This window comes from Acomys minous (genome assembly GCF_964271855.1).
Source record: "Acomys minous genome assembly, chromosome: 1".
Classification (NCBI taxonomy): Eukaryota; Metazoa; Chordata; class Mammalia; order Rodentia; family Muridae; genus Acomys; species Acomys minous.
The window spans coordinates 18,530,980-18,552,598 of NC_140483.1; the positions used below are offsets into that span (position 1 = coordinate 18,530,980).

The 21,619-nt window shown below is 43.6% G+C and overlaps 1 protein-coding gene across 5 annotated transcripts in view; it reads left to right on the top strand.

The window, feature by feature from the left end:
- PLD5 (phospholipase D family member 5) overlaps nucleotides 1–3,500 on the top strand; it is a 324,914-nt gene extending 321,414 nt beyond the window's left edge. For all 5 annotated transcript variants that reach the window (XM_084785899.1, XM_084785902.1, XM_084785903.1 and 2 more), the window contains exon 10: nucleotides 2,068–3,500. In XM_084785899.1, the coding sequence (XP_084642025.1) occupies nucleotides 2,068–2,324 (257 nt within the window). In that variant the 3' untranslated portion in view covers nucleotides 2,325–3,500. The remainder of the gene's footprint in view (nucleotides 1–2,067) is intronic.
- The last annotated feature ends 18,119 nt before the right edge of the window (nucleotides 3,501–21,619 follow it).

The window sequence follows — 21,619 nt, forward strand, 5'->3', positions numbered from 1 at the left end:
TAAAAAAAACAAACGAAACACAGAGGAACTGTGCACGGTGGCTCATCCCTGTAATCCTAGCTCTCAGAAGGCTGACGGAGGACAGCTGTGAGTCTGAGGCCAGCCTGAACTATATGGTAACATCTGGTTTCAAAAGCAAAACAAGGGTTGGGCGTGGTGGTGCACACCTGTAATCCCAGCACTCGGGAGGCAGAGGCAGGTGGATCTCTGTGAGTTCAAGGCCAGCCTGGTCTACAAAGCAAGTCTAGGACAGCCAGGGCCACAAAGAAACCCTGTCTTGAAATACCTAAAAAAAAAAAAAATTCTTTTAATTAAAAATAAAAAGCAAAACAAGGAAGAAGGCTAGATAAGGGCATACATAGAGGAAAAACAACATGGAGAGACAGGGAGAAAGGGGCCGCCCAGAAGCAAACGGGGTTAGAATACATCCTTTCCACCCTAGTTTGTTTCTCTATGCCCCTAATGAACACCATGACCAAAAGCAGTTTAGGGATCAAAGGGTTTGTTTCAGCTTGCGGATTATTGTCCATCATCAAGAGAAGCCAAGGCACCAGAGTATGAAGATGCGCACACGCCTTTAATCCTAGCCCTTGGGAGGCAGAGGCAGGTGTAGCTCTGAGTTTGAGGCCAACCTGGTCTACAGAGTGAGTTCCAGGACAGCTAAGGCTTCACAGAGAAACCCTGTCCTGAAAAACAAAAACAACAAAACAACAATGAGACACACACACACACACACACACACACACACACACACACACACACACACGGAGGAAGGGAGGGGGGAGGGAGGGAGGGAGGGAGAAAGGGACGGAGGGAGAGAACCAAGGCAGGAACTCAAGACAGGAGCTTGAAGCAGTAACCACAGGGGCAACGCTGCTTACTGTCTTAATCTTGGGCTCATGGCCAGCTACTTTTCTTATCCAGCCTAGGCCCCACATATACAAGGATGCAGTTGCTCACAGTGGGTTGGGCCCTCCTACATTAATTAGCAGTCAAGGGAATGCCCCATAGCCCTGGAGGCTAATCTGATGGTGGCAGTTCTTCCTAGATGTGTTAAATTGGCAACAACAACAACAAAAAAAGTAGCATCATGCTTCCCTCAGCTCCCAGAAGGAACCAACCTTGATTTTTGCCTCCAAAGTCATGAGAATACATTTCTACTATTTAAACCAACCAGTTTCTGACTCTTCATAGAAACAGTTCCAGGCGGGGGGTCGGGGTGGGGGAAGGCATCAGCCATCTATCTTTTTTTTTTTTTTTTAATTTCTTCAGTTGTTCTCAGTTGTTATCCCATACCTTGTATCCTCCTGTTCCTCCCTCCCTCCAGCTTTCACCCTATTCCCCTCCCCTAGGTCTGTGACTGAGGGGGACCTCCTGCCCCACTATATGGTCAAAAGCTATCAAGTCTCTTCTTGGTAGCCTGCTTATTCTTTCTCAGAGTGCCACCAGGCCTCCCCACCACAGGGAAGTGGTCAAATATGGGGCACCAGAGTTCATGTCTTAGACAGTCCTCTATCTGATGGTGCAGGCAGACCCATGGGCCTATGCTGTCAAGGGGGATGCCTCCCAGTGTCTTTAGGGAGAGGTGTAGCCATTTCTCTGTCTTCAGCTTTGTCTCAATTGTGAAGCGTCTCCGCATAATAATGTTTATACATATGGATTCGATGTTGTCTCTTTGAGAAGGTAGTAATTGTTCACAGGATTCTTAAGTTTATTCCTATATATTTTACATGTTGCTGTATTTAGTGCATCTTGTGAACATCAATAAGAAATAACATTTACAGAAAAAGAACAGCAGATTTCTTGTTTTGAGTTTCAACTTGTGCAAAGCCGAAGAAAATGCCAAAATAATATGCAAATATTAATCCACCATATGTAGGGTTTCTTTCGATTTTTTTCCCCAGAGCTGTCAACACCATTCCACCTCTCTTGTTATTCTTTCATGTCTATCTGTCTGTCTGTCTGTTTATTTATTTATTTATTTATTGTGAATCTGTCCTGTATTTCATTATATTGAGAATTTTTCCAGAGGATTGTATCTTCTCACTGTGATTTCTTTGTTTGCAGGAAACTTCGATTGGGTAGGGAATGACTTTACCCAGAATGCTGGCACGGGCCTTGTCATCAACCAGGTGGATGTGAGAGACAACAGGAGCATCATTAAGCAACTTAAAGACGTGTTTGAGAGAGACTGGTATTCACCTTATGCCAAATCCATACAGCCAACCAAACAGCCGAACTGTTCAAGCCTATCCAAACTCAAGCCTCCCTTCAACCAACCTGCCACTTACAATGTCACCGGGAGGGAGCCACTGAGTGTGTAGCTCGCTGACACACAAGCAGGGCATCAGACCTGATGCAGGAAAGACCAGAGGAAAGACGATTTACTACATTTTTTTTAAAAGGGGGGAAATAAAAAAAAAAAAGCACACTTATTTAAAACGTTCTCTGGATGACATGTAATATGTAGCTAACAGCTAACACCATCTTAGCACCATCTGTTAAATTTAAGACCTTTGTATCCATGAGCTCTGACAGAGAATGTCATTCTGCCGTAGAGGTTGGTTTTTAACAGCTGCAAACAGATTTGATGACTTGGTTCTTGTCTCCTGTTTCTTACTGGTTTTAGAACTGGCTTCACCCGCACTGGTTTTAGGAAGCCTAGCATGAGTTGAGCCCTTTCCTTTAATATTGCTGAGTTCTGGAGTTAGAGGAAGGTGGGGGAAAAAAACACACAAACAGAACCAAGCATCTGCCCTGATAAATCGTCTCCAACACCCATCCAGGCGGCCGAGCACTGGCTCCTACATTGCAAGCCAGCCTTCAGGACTCCTCAGAAGTACACATTTTGTCCCTGTGTTCCTTGTCTTCCGATACCAGAGGACTTCCTTGGTATCAGTTTGTCTTCTCACAAAATGTTCTTGTCCTGTGTATCCCTGGACTCACCTTGGCGCTCAGTCAAAGTGGGAGAAATCTTTGGGAAAGGTATGAATTCCTCAGAATATAAACAAAATGGAAATAGAAGTCTTTCGTTTCCACCTTTCAGCTACATTTCCCTACCCTCAATCAGCTGGTTATTTTTAAAAACCACAGTCAGCTCTCTCTCAGATATATATATATATATATATATTCTTTCCTCAAGCTCAGAAAAATGAAGTGCCCCTGCTAATATCCAGCAAGCCATTAAGATCTGGAGAACAAAGCAGTTTTACATTTGTGTTTGGTTGGCAGTATTATAAAGGAAAGGTCTCTATGCTTCGGTGGATTTTAGTTTATTTAGAATTATTATGCTGTTAAGAGTATGCCAGCAAATGTTTATAATAGAGCTATTTAATATACCTTCTGCTATTTAATATACCAAATGCTTTTCAGACAAATGCAATTTAAATACTGTGCTTAACATATTTTACTAAGAAACAGAAATATTGGAATATTGTTCTATAATGTCACTGTGTGTTGTTGTTTTATATCTACACAATATATAATCCTGTATTAATGGAGACTGTTGCTACATGAGAGAGGTGACTTCTTCAAAGCCCAGAGCAAGTGGCCAAGATGCCCACACCCAGTACGCTCACAACAGAGTCCTTTACTCTTTGGCCTCTGGTTTCTATTGTTAACGTAGAGACAATAGTATTCACCTACCTCGCAAAGACGCTGTCATGGTAGGCGATATTTATAAGTTGTTTTTGAAATCAAAGGAACTATATAAATGCTAAGCATTATGTTGCATAATCTTTTTCTTGAAATAATCTCTCTGGTATCTAGATAGAATCAATACCAGGTACTCCCCCCAAGAATCTGAGGGGAAAATAAAGCGCCTTCTGTTTGCAAATGCAAATGATATGGACGGGAGTGGGGGAAGGTTCAGTCCTAGTGAGGATCTGGACTGTGGATATTTGAGTGGAACATCCTGCCCGGTCACCGTGACATAAATAATAACCAATAACTAGAGGCTGTGCTGCAAATGGACCTTCAGGACCAGTATGCACATGTGTTTTAAGAACAGGGATGAGCAGCCGGGCGTGGTGGCGCACGCCTTTAATCCCAGCACTCGGGAGGCAGAGGCAGGCGGATCACTGTGAGTTCGAGGCCGGCCTGGTCTACAAAGTGAGTCCAGGATGGCCAAGGCTACACAGAGAAACCCTGTCTCGAAAAACAAACCAACAAATAAATAAATAAAGAAAGAACAGGGATGAGCAATCTCACTTATTTGCTCTCATTTCTAGAGACTTGGTTTTAATTATGCCAATGAGAGTTCCTTACTCACGGGTTCCCTGAAGGCAGAGTGGCTGTTCCCAGTTCCGCTGACCACTCTGGTTCCTTTCCCGTCATTTCCACCTCTTACCTCACTGGGTGCTTAACCCAGTCAAGAGGGCTGGGAGAGGATCCAGGCGTGGCGGTGCACGCCTGTAATATCAGGAGGCAGAGACAAGAAGATCTTTGTATGTTGGAGGCCACATAGGCAGCTCCAGGACAGCTAGGGGTACATAGAGAGACTCTGTCTCAGAGAGAGAGAGAGAGAGAGAGAGAGAGAGAGAGAGAGAGAGAGAGAGAAGAGAGAGAGAGAGAGAGAGAGAGAGAGAGAGATTGTTGCCAGGAGAAAGCTGGTTTTATGGACTGATTTTGAAACTCTCAATGATACTTTTCGTTGATAATGGACAGCCCATAAGACTCTTAACTATTACCATAGTAACTCTATCCTGGAATTGGGTGTCATCCTGGCAGTTGTCCAAAAGTAGCTTTGGAGATAATTTTCAAAAGAAGGAAGGCAATGAGTAGAGCTGGAGACAGCCCACCCTGTTTATTCTTGAACAGACAAAGGGATCCTGGGTTGATCCAAAGGGGGACACGAGGGAAACGTAAAAGGTTGCCTTCCGTTTGGCTCTGGTGTCTCCCAGGTTGCTTGCCAACAGTCTCATGAGACAAACATCGGTTTGGCGGTATGGGCCCTTTTCCTGGTGCTACGTTTGGTATTTCTCAATAGGGACAAAGACTATTATCAATTATGAAACCACCACGACTGTCACACTGTCGCTTAGTCCCAGCTCCACCAGCATGGCAGCCCCGTGCACTGCATCACAGGGTTTCTGCCGCACACCAGCATCAGTGGAACCCTGCCTGACCTGGTGACCCATGACTGTGCCACCGCAGCTACGTGCCTCACCCCACTGTGCAACACTATTCCCCCACAGAACCCAGGAAAATGAGGCCTGTGCAGGGTGCCCTGTGTCGTCTGTCTCCTAAGAAAACCATGAAATTCAGGAGACTTTTCTCCTTCATCAGGATGTTCTCCTAAACGGGGGACGTTCTTTCTTTCAGACCTCAAGTCTCGGCTGGATAGATAACGAACCTGCCTTCTTCCCTTCCCAAGTAGCTTAGGGTATATGAAGCACTCTGAGGCTACTTATAACATGAAGATATAAACCCACTGAAAAATATGATCTACTTTTTCTCCATGAGTGTTCTGGGGGCCTGTTCTCCAAGGGAATAGAGACCAAACACAGTTTGAGATACATTTTTGGACTTCTCCATTACTAACACTGAGTTAGTGCCTTATTTATTCTCAAACATTGGTTTTCAAAATTCAACAGTGACCCGGCCATCCGGGCCACATCTGCTCACTTTGGAGTCCAGTATGGCCTCAGGCAGACAAACTGGTTGAAAGCAGACATATGGGGCCCACAGTTTCTTTGTGTCACACTTTTTTCCCCCAAGACAGATAAAATACATCCTCATCAGTCATTGGCATGCACTCTCCTATGCCTGTTCTGTTGGCTTCTGTTACACTGTCACTGGCTACTCAGATGAAATCACGGGGCTAGCGGACCACAGGAAAGGCAGTGGAACGGGGAAGTTGTATCTACACTGTGCAAATACCATACTTTGTGGCCATGAAAAATGACAGAACTGAGACACACTGGAAATGGTCCCCGCTGCCTTTAAAAAGCGTGTAAGAGATGCTGCCAAGGTCCTATGGAACATAACGTGAAAATGAATGTCTTTGAGTCTCACAGATTCAGCAAGAGAAATGTGTGGAAGCTGCTGCTTCTGTGTTACTCCGAGCAGCTTCCCCGGAATCTGCTTTGCTTTATGTCAGGGTGACACCGTTCTTCGTCAGGTGGTATTCTGTTGTTTGATCTACACTTTGAAAAAGGTGCTTTATGCCACGCCTGGTGGCGCACATCTGTAGTTCTAGCACTCAGGGAGCAAAGGCAGGCAGATCTCTGTGAGTTCAAGGCCAGCCTGGCCTAGAAAGAGTCCAGGACAGCCAAGCCTACACAGATAAACCCTGTCTCAAAAAGAAAAAGAAAAAGGAAAAGAAAAAGAAGAGTGTTTTATTGAACCTGGGACTGGCAGAAGCCCATCTCTCACCCACCTATATAGCTCTTCTCAAGTGACTTGGCTTGATTCCTTCTGAGAATTCTATTTGCTTGTAGAAACTTTTATGGAGCTAAGTTCTGGCAGGGGTTGGGGGGAACAGAGTAAAAAAGACTGAGAATTTCTTGATAAGATAGGATCCCAGGTCCATCTGTCTCAGGAATTCTATGCCTTTTGAAATCCCCAATCCCCCTAAATTCATGACTTTTATAAGGATTTCTCTCTCCAAATTCTACTCCATTATTTTTACATTTTAATGTGAAAATCTGCCTTCCCTAGATAGAGCAGTCAATTCTGTAACGAAGGACACTTTGTTGAGATTATTCAAATTCCGCCCTTATCAACAGCCCCATGGATTGTGGGTGGATTTCCCCTTTGTCTTGCTTATTCCCAGTGAACTGGTGCACTCAATTATAAGCATTTTGACTGAGAATATGTATTGGATAATTATTCTGTATCCCCGTACTTTCCAGTTTGCTGTAGATTCAGCATCCTTCCTTGCCTACGCCTACAAACAGCTGCATGTCATTTCCTACCTTAATGACAGAAGTAAGGCTACCCCTAACTCTTAGCCTACTTTTCCCATTTGAGAGAATTCCCACCTTTGGATGAACTAGAATACGTTGCTTTTTATGGTAACTAGTTTGGAATTCTAAAGAAGTTTGTTGTAACTGTGAAATTGAATCTTCTTGTTTTTGACCCACTAGCTGGCCTGGACTTGACTTGTAGACCAGGCTGGCCTCAAACTTACAGAGATCCACCTACCTCTGCCTCCCTGAGTGCTGGGATTATAGGTGTGCACCAACGTGCCTGGCTGTCCCACTAGCAGTCCTAAACTCGGAGTTGTATAAGTAGTTACAAAGGGAAATGTGATATCTACCTGTGCGAGCCGGTGCATATCTGTGACCCGGGCCTTAGGAGGGAGAAGCAGGGGGGTCAGGAATTCTATGTCATCTTTATCCACATGGAAACTTCAAGACCAGCCTGGGCTACAAGAGACCCTGTCTAAAAATTGCTATGGGTGAAGACACATGCCACCAAACCTGACAACCTGAGTTCAATCCTCAGGACCCGATGGGTAGAAAGAGAAAAACTGACTTGGCAAGATGTACTCTGACTTTCACAAATGAGCCTTGGCACGTGTTCTTGTATATGGTATGCACGCACACACACACACACACACACACACACACACACACGTATCCACTAAGTGAATAAATAATAAACATTTAGGATAAATAAACACAGAAAAGGTAATAAATATGAGATTTAATAAGTTATCATGCACTTTCTTTTGTTATGTGCAACTACGGACTTGATTCTGGTATAGAGGATATTTCCATTTTTAATATCCACTTATGTAAATAGGATAAACTTATCTAGGCCTATCATTCTTCAGGTAACTGAAGAATAAATTAGTTAATAAAAGGCTAAATAGGGGGGACTTAATAGTGATCAGTTCATTCATGTAACCAAATGCTAACGCTAAGGTTTTCTTCCTTAAGCATAAATATTATAACATATTGTCATATTGTGAAGCTGGCCCTTTCTTCTTCCCTCAGCTTGGTCTCAGAAACCTCATACACTGAGCAGTGAATAAGGGAGCTACAGTTGGCTCCACAGAGCTTGTACCACTGGATAGTGTTTCAACCAACATGCTTCTTTGCAATACTATTCCTAACAGATTATTTAAAAAAAAAAAGTTTGCCCTCAGTGTGCATAGACGTTGAGAAAATAATAGTTGATAGCTTTCACAAGGCTGAGGCTCTGGTCTTGATCCACAACACCAATGCCTATTATTCCAGCTCTCAGGAGTCAGCAACAAGAAGATGCAAAGGTTCAAGGCTTCGTAGTAATTACAAGGCTAGCCTGGGCTACATGAAGCCACCTTAAAAAGCAAAAACTCTCCCTACAAAAGTGGGCCCTCTTGCCTGAATTCTAGAGTGGACAACACCCAGTTACCTAGCCTGGACCCTTCATGTGACAGTCTCTGACAGTGGAGGTTATAGGCTTGTGGGAGGGAAGCAGAACAGTTTATGGACGGGTATAGTCCTGTCATTTCATTCCCCTTAATTCTTTCTACTCTGGGTAATTAGTTACTTCTCTACTTCTGTGATCATGGTCAATGCATCTTGTAAGTGTTAATTGAGTGCACAGTTTCAGAGTGTTAGAGTCCATGATGGTCGAGCAAAGACACAGTAGCAGGAATGGTTGAAAGCTCGTATCTCAAAGCTGCAAGCAGGAGGCTTGCTTACCGGGGGTTGTGGGGATTTAAGGAATCTCCAGCCCATTCCAGAAACACGCTTTCTCCAACAGGGCCACACTTACTAATCCTTCCCAAACAGTCAACAACTGGGAACTGAGGACTCAAATAGATGAGCCTATAGTGGTCACTCTCCTTCTGACTACGTCACTGGGTAAACATTTATTTGGACTGGATTATTTTGTATCACTCTGATGGAACTGGGCAGGAAACTGTGGTAGGAAAGTACTCACAATTTAAGTCCTCAAAATAGACTTTATGTTTAATTTGTTTTCTCTACTAGGTCATAAATTCTGTTGAAGACAGACAGGGTCTAATAATTATTGTCTCTTCCACATCAACAGCTCAAATATTGTTGAGAATCTGTGCTCAGGAAATGTTAGTTACATTTTGGGGCTCCCCTCTGTGTTAGTTCACTCTTAAGAGCCTCCTCTGCGTGTTTCAAATTTGTCTCCTAAAGCCATCCCAGCATAAATAGTAGTAAAAAAAAAGTTTTTTTTTAGACAGCAGTTACTTTTTAAAGATATTCTTGGCCTCCTGAGATAATTTTAAGATGAATTAGCAATTTAAACCAATGGAACACATTACTTTTAAAAGGGGGAGGGGAGCCAGGTATGGTGGCACATGCCTTTAATCCCAGTATTTGGGAGGCAGAGGCAGGTGGATCCCTGTGAATTCAAGGCCAGCCTGGTCTACAAAGCAACTCCAGGACAGCCAAGGTTACACAGAGAAACCCTATCTTGAAAAAACAAAAAAAAATATTTTTATTATTAGTTTGAAATTATGTGTATAGAAGATATAAGTTTAGTGCCCACAAAGGTTAAAAGAGGGTGTTGGCACCTCAAGATCTGGAATTACATGCATTCATATATGCAATTTATGAGGGTGTTGGTGCTGAGAATTGACCTTGGGTTCTCAGAAAGAGTCATAGTTGGTTGTAACCACTGAGTCGTCTCTCCAGGACAGGCCTTTCTTTTCTTATTGCACTGACATTGGGGACCTATTCTCTATTCCTCATTCCAAAATTATATTCTTAATCATTCTTAGGAAAACACATATTCACGCTTGCTGCCTCTGTCAGATGACACCTGTGCTATCTTGGGACTGACAGCAAGAGGGTCATCACCTGACGCAAACCCTTCATCTTGGACCTTGAATCATAAGACAAAGTAAACCTGTCTTCCTTACAGAAACTGCAAACAGTTGTTCCTGTCTGTCCCTGTGGCTTTGCCTCAAAGACTGAAGTTTTTTAATTAACAGTGTGAGGTAGATGGGATATTTGTTGAATGCCACGGGTTCTCCACCATTCTAGAACTGTTAGGATGATATTTCTTGGCGTCAGTCTGGGTGAGATGCTTGTATTTTCAGCAAAAGTGACTCGTGCTACTTCCAGGCTAGAGAATTGGTTTGCATGTATAAGCCCTCCAGCAGCCTCCTTCCTGTTGAGTTGGTTTCTTTTGACCCTGATGGACAGAGAGCTCTGGTTGACTCACACTGAATATTCATTATGAGAAAAAAAAATCTTAGCCCGGTGGCACATGACTTTAATCCCAGCACTTGGGAAGCAGAGGCAGGTGGATCACTGTGAGTTCGAGGCCAGCCTGGTAAACAAAGCGAGTCCAGGGCAGTCAAGGCTACAAACAGAGACCCTGTCAGGAAAAAAAAAATCTTTTATGGTTTTAGGCAATTAATACACATGTTCACACATGTACACACATACATACCACACACACTATATACACCACACACACTACACATACTACACACACATACACATGCTACATATATGCCACACACACTACATATATACACTACATACAGATACACACCACATACTATATATACATGCCATATATACACATACATTTACACACACACACACACACACACACACACACACACACACGGAGAGAGAAATTGTTAACATGTACTGATATGTTATTGTATGGGATACTAGGCAAGAGTGAAAGCCAGAGGGCAGCCTATCTTAGTGGTTGGCTGGACCTCAGGTAGGGATAAATGATGACCAACAGTGCCATTTCCTCTTAAGAAAAATTTAGTTCTGTCTTTAAGTCTTTACATTAATTGGTCCAAGCTCACACAGGTTTTTGCAGATACATGGTAACAGTGGTGGTTTGAGTAAGAATGTCCCCTATTGGCTCATATGTTTGAATGCTTTGTCCCCAGCCAGTGAAACTCTTTGGGAACAACTAGGAGGTGTGGTCTTATTGGAGGAGATGTTTCCAGGGGATGAGGATGGGGCTTGCCTTTGAATTTTCAAAAGCCTCTGCCATTCCCAGCTACCTATCTTTCTACCCTGTGCTTGTAGATCAGACGTAAGCTCTTAGCTGCTGCGCCAGCCCCATGGCTGCCATGCTCACTCCCATGATGGTCATGGTCTCTAACCCTCTGGAACTGTGAGCCCCAAATTAAATACTTACCATTATAAGCTGCCTTGGTAATTGAATTCTAGCATAGAAATAGATGATAAGTAAGACAGTTGCTCACAAACGTCCCTCACTTTTAAGTGTGTGCTCACTCATGAGAGAGACAAACGTAATTCTAGGGTGTCTGATCTTACCAACCTCCAGCTAAACTGAGCTGCAAAAAAAGCCAGACTCTATATGTCGTGATCTCACCAAGACTTCCTCCATCCCTTCCAAGTCACCTCCAAGCCCACCTTTCTCTGTCTGGCTTCTAAGAACTGCTTTCACCTCTGTCTCCTACAAAGCCCTGTAAACTATCTACTTATATCAAATATTTAGCATATTATTAGCATCTTCTGCATTTATTTAGTCATTATAGTTTAGACTTTAAAACATCATCTAAATTTGCCTCACATCTGCCTCTACTTAACTCAGTGTGTGCTTTATTTCCCTCATAAGAAAAGAAATGGATGGTGCATCAAGACTTCTAATTTATTTCTCTTCCATTCATATCTCTCTCTCTCTCTCTCTCTCTCTCTCTCTCTCTCTCTCTCTCTCTCTCCTGTTTTTGGTTGGTTGGTTGGTTTTTGGTTTTTGTTTGGTTGGGTTTTTTTTTTTGGTTGGTTGGTTGGGTTTTTTTTTGTTTTGTTTTGTTTTGTTTATTTAGATAGAGACTCACTTTGTCTAGTCCTGGCTAGCCTAAAATTCATTATGTAAACCAGGCTGGCCTCGAACTAACACATATCCAGAAGCTTCTGCCTCTTGAGTGTTAGCCCAACAATTTCTGTCATGTAGTTATTACCTCTGTGTGATTTCTGTGCTCTGTGCTTCTAAGGAGAAAAAAGGAGAGAAGAAAGAAAAGAAGAAGAAAAGAGAAGGAAGGAAAGAAGAAAAGAAAGAAGGAAGGAAGGAAGAAAAGAAGAAAGGAGGCCCAAATGTACACTGTATATTATGGTTTCAATTATGTCCCCCACTGGCTCACATCTCAGGCACTTGTCTCCTGACTGGTGCTATCTGAAAGACTGGAGCCTTTAGGTGGTAGGGCCAGCCTGGAGGAAATAAGTCACAGGGCTGAGCACTTGAAGGTTATAATATGCCATTGTTTCTGCCTAGCTCTTTGCTTCCTGGTCTGCCATCAGGTGACTAGTCAGCCACTGGTCCATACTCCTGCTGCCACGGCGACAAGCAGCCCTCGTCCTCCCTGTCCACTGCAACCCTCTGAAACCACAGGCTAAAGTCAATCCTCCTTTCTATAAGAAGCTTCCTTAGGTATTTTGTCACAGTGACACAAAAATAACTAACAAACTCTGTTAAAAATTAAACTCGGGACCAGAAATGTAGAAACTAAAGTAAAAAGCCAAGAACAATGAGCAGAGAAAATGTGCACTACTATCTTCAAAGACTCAACAGTAGAAGCCAGCAGTGGTGGCGCATGCTTTTAATCATGCGCCAGGGAGGCAGAGGCAGGCAGATCTCTGTGAGTTTGAGGCCAGCCTGGTCCACAGAGTGCATTCCAGGACAGAGACGGCTACATAAAAAGACCGCGTCTCAAGGGTTCTCATGTGGAAGGCAAGCAAATCTGGTCACACATGTACAGTACCACCTACTCAAGAGGACAACATAGAGAGATCCTGTCTCAGAATATACTAAAGTAAATAGACCCAAATGAAGCTCAGAAATGCAAAAAAAAATTTGACAAAATTCAAAAGATAACACAGTGATTAACTATGTGTTACATAGAGAATGAGATAGAAAAAAAGAGAATTTAAACTCATATCATCAAGGGCATTGGTGCAAGATGGAGGTATTGATTTGGTTTAAATCTTAATAACTTTCTTCCCTTGGGCTGCAGAGTGGCTCATTCAGTAAAGGCTGTCAACTTTGACAGCCTGAGTTCATTCCCTGAACACACACACACAGTAGAAGGAGAGAACCAGCTCCCATAAGTTGTCTTTTGACCTCCCACGAACACCTGACATTCATACACATACACACACACTAAATAAATGTAAAAGCATCAAGGATGCATATAATTATGCATGTAAACATTCAACAAACAGAAAAGGCTAAATCACCAATAAGCTAATAAGAAAATGGAAGGTTTTAAAATAATCCATTCTGAGCTGGAGAGATTCATCAGTGGCTAGGCATACTTGCCGCTCTTCCAGAGGACCAGAGTTCCATCCCGAGCACTCTCATTGGGAGGTCCATTTATAAGTCTGGCTCCAGGGAATTCAAAATCCTCTTATGGCTTTTATGGGCAACTACACTCACATCTACAACCTGGCTGTCCTGGAACTCTCTTTGTAGACTAGGTTTTATCTTTAACTCAGAGAGATTCACCTGCTTCTGCTACCTGAGTACTGGGATTAAAGGTGTGCACTACCATGGCTTGGTTTTATTTATTAACTAAAAAGACAAAAACAAAAAACAAAAACACAGGAGTCAGGAGGTGGTAGTGCACGCCTTTAATTCTCAGCACCTGGGAGGCAGAGGCAGGCAGATCTCTGTGAGTTTGAGGCGAGCCTGGTTTACAGAGAGAGTCCAGGACAGCCAATGTACATAGAAAAATCCCTGTCTTGAATAACAAAAAAAAAAAAAAAAGAAAAAAGAAAGAAAATAGTATTGAGGCCCAGTATTGGTGGTGCACGCCTTTAATCCCAGCAATTGGGAGGCAGAGGCAGGCAAATCTCTGTGAGTTCAAGGTCAGCCTGGTCTACAAAGCAAGTCCAGGACAGTCCGGGGTATTCGAAGATACCCTGTCTCAGAAAACAAAAAACAACAAATAAAACAAACAAACAAACAAAAGTACTGGGGATGCAACCTGGTTCCTTGGACATTCTGGAAAACACTTTAGCACTAAGATTATCCTCAATCCTTGTGATTGGACTTTTACAAAATGCCTAACCTTGCTACTTTAAGATTTTCTGTAATATGAGGACTCAGAGAAGTTGAAAATAAACAGAAGAGCATCGTTCTCCCTTGTTTTTCTTAAGTATTTGTAGGACAATGCTTGAAATATTGCCCAGCCCATTGGGACTCTTGAGAGAAAAGCCTTTAATAAGCCAGGGATGACCATTAGCCAAAGAGAAGGATTCATCCTGGAAAATGTAACGCCTCAAAACTGTAAAAGATACATGGGTGACCAGGAGCAAGAAATAAAAACAGCATTATGGAAAGAAAATAGATGAGGATGTCAGCTCAGTAGAAATGGGCATGAAACAAATGGATACGGGATGACGCAGCCAAGTCTCAGTCAGGTCCTAGCTCCTGGTCAAGTTATGGATTTTCTGTTTTCATTCTAGCCACGTTTGGCTTTAAACAAAAATACATACTGTGAGCCGTAGTGACATCTTGATTGGTAAAAGCACTTGCTAGGAAGTTTGACAGCCTGAGTCCAATGCCTGGAACCCACATGGCAGAAGGAAAGGACTGTTTCGTGTGAGTTTTCCCTTGACCTACACACATACCCAGACAGGCAGAAACACACACACACACACACACACACACACACACACACACACACACACACACACACACACCTTAAATGAGAATGTAACTTAAAAATATTTTTAAGTCAGCCTTCAAAGGAGTGGGTTTGTAGTTCTGTTTCTACTGTGGGGATTTTTGACTCTCTTGGGTGGCAAAGTGAGCCAACTGTGAGGGTCGGTGGTGGTGCTTACCTTGTGGTCATGTTTAGAAAGCTCGCCTAGCTGACCTCCTGAGACACTAGGCTAGAGAGCTCTGAAGGGCTTCATAGTTCTACCAGGGAAACCTTGCCCCTCAGTGCCCAGCAGTTCCTGAAAACTTCACAGAAAACGGTTTCTCACCAAATGAGAACTTTGGGATAGAAGTCTACAGAGAGAGCTGGGGTGTGTGTCTTAGCAGTAGAGCACTGGCTTTATGTGAGACAGGGCTCTGCCAGGCGTCAGTAACGGAGTAGACTTTAAGTAGTGGGCAATGTCAGATTTGGCCCCTCCCACCTCCCTCCCCCTCATCCTCATTCCGTTCCCCTTACTTTCTGCATGCCCACTCCCCAACGCATTCCTACATCATTTGCTTTCCTACGTTTCCGCGCCACGTTTTCTGTTGACACCCTGCTCCTACGTCAACTGACACCTGCTTACTTTGGGTCCCAAACAGCCTGTCATCACCCCTGCCCTCCCTCCATATCCCGCCAGACGGTGTGTGGTGCCATCCCAGCAGGCTCCTCAGATGCTCAACCTCAGCCTTCACCACGCAGCTACCCCCCAGCACAACAGGAGTGTGGCAGAAAGCAACACTGTTTGTCGCTACTCACCCAGGGCTCAACGTGCATTTGTGGAGCCAACAACCAAGTCTGGTCATGAGAGCAACAAAGACTAGAATTGGAGCATTCAGTAAGATTTGGATACTGGGTCTGCTACTCAGGGGCTGTGTGGGGCTTGGCCATATTAACTAATCCTGCACTGCTCCTCCCTCCCTTGAAATAAAGGCATTATGAGAGACTCACTTCAGGCTTGATCATGGCCTGGCTTCAATCTGCGCACGACATTGCTCTTGTAGAGTAACAGCATGCAGCTTTCCTGAGACCACACTCAGTCCTCGTGAGTAAGTGGTTTTTCCTAAATCTCTTCCCCTGTCATTCATCAACAAGCACTCTGATTCTACAGAGGGATAGTCACACATCTGTGGTCAGCTTTACTAGTTTCTTTTTCAGCAGAAAGTTTACGTCTAAGTAATTGCTAGGCACTTCATTGACTAAATGTTTGCCCCTCACTTCCAGGTCATTTTCACAAACATGAAAGCCCAATATTAACTTGCTTCTATAGCCAATGCTGTGGCTTCTATGCCTCAGTGAATTGGCACACACTAAGTCCAGCTTTGTGGGACACTTAGATCCAGCCAGTCAGAACCCCTTTGCAAGTACCTACCCACAAGTGTCCCCAACTACATATTTCTCCAGTGTGATGCGAGGCAGGGTCTCCTCCGGAAAGAAGTGACAATTGCAATACAGTGCCTCCTCCCTAGACTATACTCTGACACATATGCCCAGTGCAAACATGCACTGAGTAGGGAGGCTGGAAATGAAGATAGAGCACACTCAGATGTGCAAAATAGTAAGATGCAGGGGCCAAGTGACATTTGCAGCAACATAGATGTAACTGGGAATCCATACATTAGGCAAAATAAGCCAGATGCACAAGACCACAAGATAAACACCATATGCTTGGGGCTGGACAGATGGCTCAGTGGTTAAGAGCACTTACCATCCTTGCAGAGGACAGTTTCCAGCACTCATGTGATGGCTCCTAAGTATCCGTAACCCCTGTGCCAGGGAAATCTAATGCTCTTTCTACTCTCTGCAGGCCTGGGCCTGCACATGATAGATAGATAGATAGATAGATAGATAGATAGATAGATAGATAGATAGGGTACTGAACCATATATGCAAGTAAAGCACTCATATAAATAAATGTTTCTAAAATAATTTTTAAATACCATACATTCATACATAAGGTATACATTAAGGATGCAAATAAATTCAAAGCAGGGAGAAGAGAAACAAAAGAATATTTCAAAAATGTTATTTCCTAATTTATTATTTGAATTTTCCACACTAAAATATAATATATCACAGGACAATTTTGTTCTGCCTTTGTAGATATAAAGCCTTCCATTGTGCCATACACAAATGCCAAAGTGGTGTGCAGGACTTAGTATGACTTTGAGACTCAGTACTTTTTTTTTTTTTTTGCTAGGCTTAGTTTTCTTAAAATGCTACATTTTTACAGTATGACAGACCATAACACTATTTTTGAGTCCATGCAGGAACTGGGCCAGTATCCACACACTTTATTTTAATAACCTACTATATAATAGTTGTTAAAAAATCTATTACTGGGTTGTTCTGGTGGGAAAGTTTTTAGAAATGTGTTGCAGGAAAAGCAGATCTATTTTCTTCTTTGAGAAGGAACTGCAGCCTGCCACATCATAGTCATGTTCCTACAATAAAAGTAGGTGGGTACCGAGCACCTCCCTGTGTCAGGGACTATGAGAAACAGCTTCTCTCTCTCTCTCTCTCTCTCTCTCTCTCTCTCTCTCTCTCTCTCTCTCTCTCTCTCTTGTTTTTTTGTTTTGTTTGTTTGTTTGTCTGTTTTGTTTTTCAAGACAAAATTTTCCTGTGTAGCCTTGCCTGTCCTGGATCTCACTTTGTAGACCAGGCTGGCCTAGAACTTACAGAGATCCACCTACCTCCACCTCCCCAGTGCTGGGATTAAAGGCATGCACCACCACTGCCTGGCAGGGCACAACTTTCCAAAGGATGCATACAGAAATTAAAGCAGCCTTGGTTCCCATAGTAGGAAAACCTATGAATGCTCACCAGAGCCTTGACATGGTGACCAATGAGAAGCCAACAGCAGCTTTTCTGTTTCTTTAGCTCCTCCCTGAGTCCTGGCAATCCTGACCATTCTTACAGTAGACAGAGAAAAGGAGGGTCACTTAACAGACGTGGTGGAACTCATCATGACCTGCAGCTTCTCTTAACCCAGAAGTTGTGTCCTGTCATGTGATGGAGGGGCGTTTGGTGGGCACTTGGACCTCCGTTTCAGTGAGTGACAGACATAACTCTGTATGCACTGTTAGCTCAGAAAGCCTGACCCAGTTTAGGAAGATGCCCGTTTCACCTGGGACACTACAACAAATGGGTGAAGAGGCATTGAAAGTTTTTCCTCAGAGCTCTGGGGTCTGGGAAGTCCAAGCTCAAAGTCCTGGCAGGTTTGATGTATAATGAGGGCTTGCTTTCTCATCGTGTCCTTACATAGTAAAAAGAGCAAAGAAGCCTCCGCAGCCTGATTCTTTTTTTTTTTTCCCGAGACAGGGTCTCTCTGTGTAGCCTTGGCTGTCCTGGACTCACTTTGTAGACCAGGCTGGCCTCGAACTCACAGCAATCTGCCTGTCTCTGCCTCCCGAGTGCTGGGATTAAAGGTGTGCGCCACCACGCCCGGCTTACTAAAACCCCTAATCCCATGTGTCTTAGTTACTTGTCTTGCTGTTGTAATAAAATACCCAACAAATGCAGCTTGAGGAACGAAGGGCTTATTGTGGCTCTCAGTTCCGGGAGCTGCCCATGACTGCCAAAAAGTCATGGTGGAAGGAGCATCCACATGCAGGAAGCAGGGTGGTGAATGACTGTGCCCAGATCACTTTCTCCTCATAACAAAGTCTCATGCGACTCTGCCCTAACTTACGTGGTCTCAGGAAGGGTACAGTACATATCAGGGAGAAACTGGCAAGCGAGGCACCATCTATATGGCTACGGGAAGGCTTTTGTGTCTGCTGGGTTAAAAAAAATTTGTGTCTGTGTGTGTGTGTGTGGTCTTTTGGGTGAAGAACACCCACAGCCCTGTAGATCACCCCCCCCACACCTATGATCTGTAAGGAAGCCCTCCTTTCAGATAGACTCCTCATCGCTCCCTCAGAATGAATTTTAATGGACTTGTGCCTTAGTTTCTCATCAGAACTCTAAGGGAAGGGGTAGATGTTAATTATGACTCCCTAGCGAAGAGGTTTTAGCTGCATGGGGGCAGCTAAAAAAAGTGATAAGAGCTTTAAGAAAAAAGAAAGAAAGAAAGAACGAACGAAAGAAAGAAAGAAAAGAAAGAAAAAAAAGAAAGGAAGGAAGGAAGAAAGAAAGGGAAAGAAAGAGAGAGAGAACCATGAGGGTTGAACCCTAGTAAAGCAAATGCAAAATAGTCTCACAAAACAGAAAGAGGCACCAGGGCCCTCTCCCACCTCCTCAGGAGGGCACACCAACCCATCACCAGCCTGATCTTGTACATTCAGCCTCCGGAACAGAGAGAAAAATACATTTGTTTTTGCTTGAACCATCTAGCCTATGGTATTTTATGTCAGTCCAAATAAAAGGCTAGAGGCAAGAATTTATACAAAACCAGCCCTGTTTCTAATACCAGCTGCAATCGCAGGGGCTTCTCAAGCCACACTCAAGCTCCGTAATTCACTAGAAGGATTTACCGAGCTCAGTGGAAGATATTATGACCGTGTTATTTCTGCAAGGGAAGACAAGGAATTAAAATCAGCCAAAAGAGGAGACACGTGGGGCCTCTGGAGCTGAGAGAAAATGCATGAGATTATTTTGTTAAACCATCCATTGTGTTGTGACCAAAACACTCATTCATCTGTGGGAAGAAAAAAAAAAAAACCTGCATCAAGCCATCAGCATCCTGTGATTCTGACAACTGAGGATGGGAGAGACAGAGGAAAGAAGGGCACTTGCTTTTTTCTTTCTTTTTTTTTGGTGCAGCTCTGTGTTATTTGGCTGATTATAAGAAGTGTGTACAGATCTCGCCCCCAAAACATTGTTTCAAAACAAAAGTCCCAGACCTGAAAGAGGCTGATGGAAGAAGGTGTTGCCTACTGTGCATCTGTGGCTTTTAGCTCAACATCCTCTGATGCCAAGAACCCAAATTATTATTAGCTACTCTCCTGGAAGATTTATGATCCCCACTGCTCAATGGTGTGTAGCAACTATTTACTCAGAGTGACTAGAAGACAAATGAGGGAAGACAGCCTGGTTGCCACATATGACAGAATTGTACAAGAAATGGCTTTTCCTGTCTACCACCTATCCTGCCTTGCTACACAGCACACATGTGAAAAGAACACATTTACTTCACTGTAAGTGCTGCACCAAGAAGGTGATTCTTCTATGTGTAATGGTATTTAGTTCTGAGAAAATAAATCTAAAAATACTACTATGATACATTTTAGAGCGTCCAAAGATTTTTATCTCAATAGCCCACATGACAATCTATGCCATATATTCAGTGACAGACATGCTTACTCAGCATGATCTCTACTGTTTTTTATATCAAGACCAGGAATAGAGGCCTGGAGAGATGGCTCGGGGGTTAAGAGTGCTTGCTGATCTTCTAGAGGAGTAGAGTATAGTTCCCAGTACCTATACCAGGCAGCTCACAACTGCCTGTAACTCCAGCTCCAGGGGATCAGATGGCTTCTGGTATTTGTGGGCACCTGTATGTACCCATGTGCATATACCCAAACACACAGACACATACACACAAAAGAGAAAAGAAAAGAAAAATTTTTAAAGAGCAGGAATAGTGGGGAAACTAGATAAAAGAAAGAATATGGCCAGATTTTTTTATAATGCTATATGCACTTTGCTCTTGAGTAAATCATCTTAAGAACTCTTATGTGTAAAACAAAAGACATCTTCTAATTTATTTAGCTATGAAGCAATTCCCTTGTGTGAAGTGTAATTGCTGCTCTGTACTAAGCACGTGCTTTAACTATGTTCTGTTGCTAATCTTCATCGGTGAGGCAGACCTTGTTATCTCCAATTGAAAGATAATGTGAGATTCCGAATGGCTTTCTGTCTTCCCTCAAGGTTATACTTTTTAATGCTGGTGGGTTAGTCAGCTTTCAACCACTATAACAAAGTACCTGAGATGATCAAGTTATAAAGAGAAAAGGTCTGTTTTGGCTGACAGTTTTGGAGGATCTGGTCCATAAAGAGTTGGTCTTATTGCCTTGGGTCTGTGACAAGATAGCATGACATGGCGGGAGACCAAAGAGAGCAAGGAGGGAACTGAGATTCCACAGTCCCTTCAAGGACAAACCCCCAATGACTTAAAGACCTGCCATTCATCCTGACTCTCTTTTAATTTACTTTACATCCAGATCACAGCTTTCCTTCACTCCGCCCCTCCCAGTCCCTCCCATTCCCATCCCTTTTCCCCATCTCCCGCCTCCCTTTCTCCTCCGAGATGGGGAGGCCTGCCATGGATATCACCCTGCCTTGGCATATCAAGTTGGAGTAGGACTAGGCACATCTTCTTCTATTGAGCCTGGACAGGGCAGCCAGGTAAGGGGAAAGGGATCCAAAGGCAGGCAGCAGAATCAGAGATAGTGCCTGCTCTTGCTGTTAGGCGACTCACATGATGACCAAGCTTCAGTTCTGTTACATGTGTGTAGGGGGCCTAGTACCATCCCAAGCATGCTCTTTGGTTTGTGGTTGGGTCACTGTAGGCCCAGGTTAGCTGGTTCTATAGTTTTTCTTGTAATGTCATGACCTCTCTGGCTCCTTCAATCCCTCTTCTCTGTCTTCCACAAGATTTCCCTAATGTTTGGCTGTGGGTCTCTGCATTTCTTTTCATTAGCTGGCGAGTGAAGCCTTTCAGAGGACAGTTATGCTAGGCTCCTGTCTGCAGGTACAGCAGAATATCATTAATAGTGTCAGGGGTGGGCTTGCTCTCATGGCATGGGCCTCAAGATGGGGCAGTCATTGGTTAGCCCTTCCCTCAATTTCTGCTCCATCTTTATCCCTGTACATCTTGAAGGCCAGTCAGCCCTGACTCTTTAAGGCTCCTTCTTCTAATAGCACCACACTAGAGATCAAGCCTTCCACCATGGCCCTCTGCAGAACTTAAGAGACTGAATTCTGCCCATCTTTAATTTCCAGGCCATGTTTTGCTTCTTACCCTGAATCCCCTCCTGCCAGGGATCTACCTAGCATTGCCAGTGC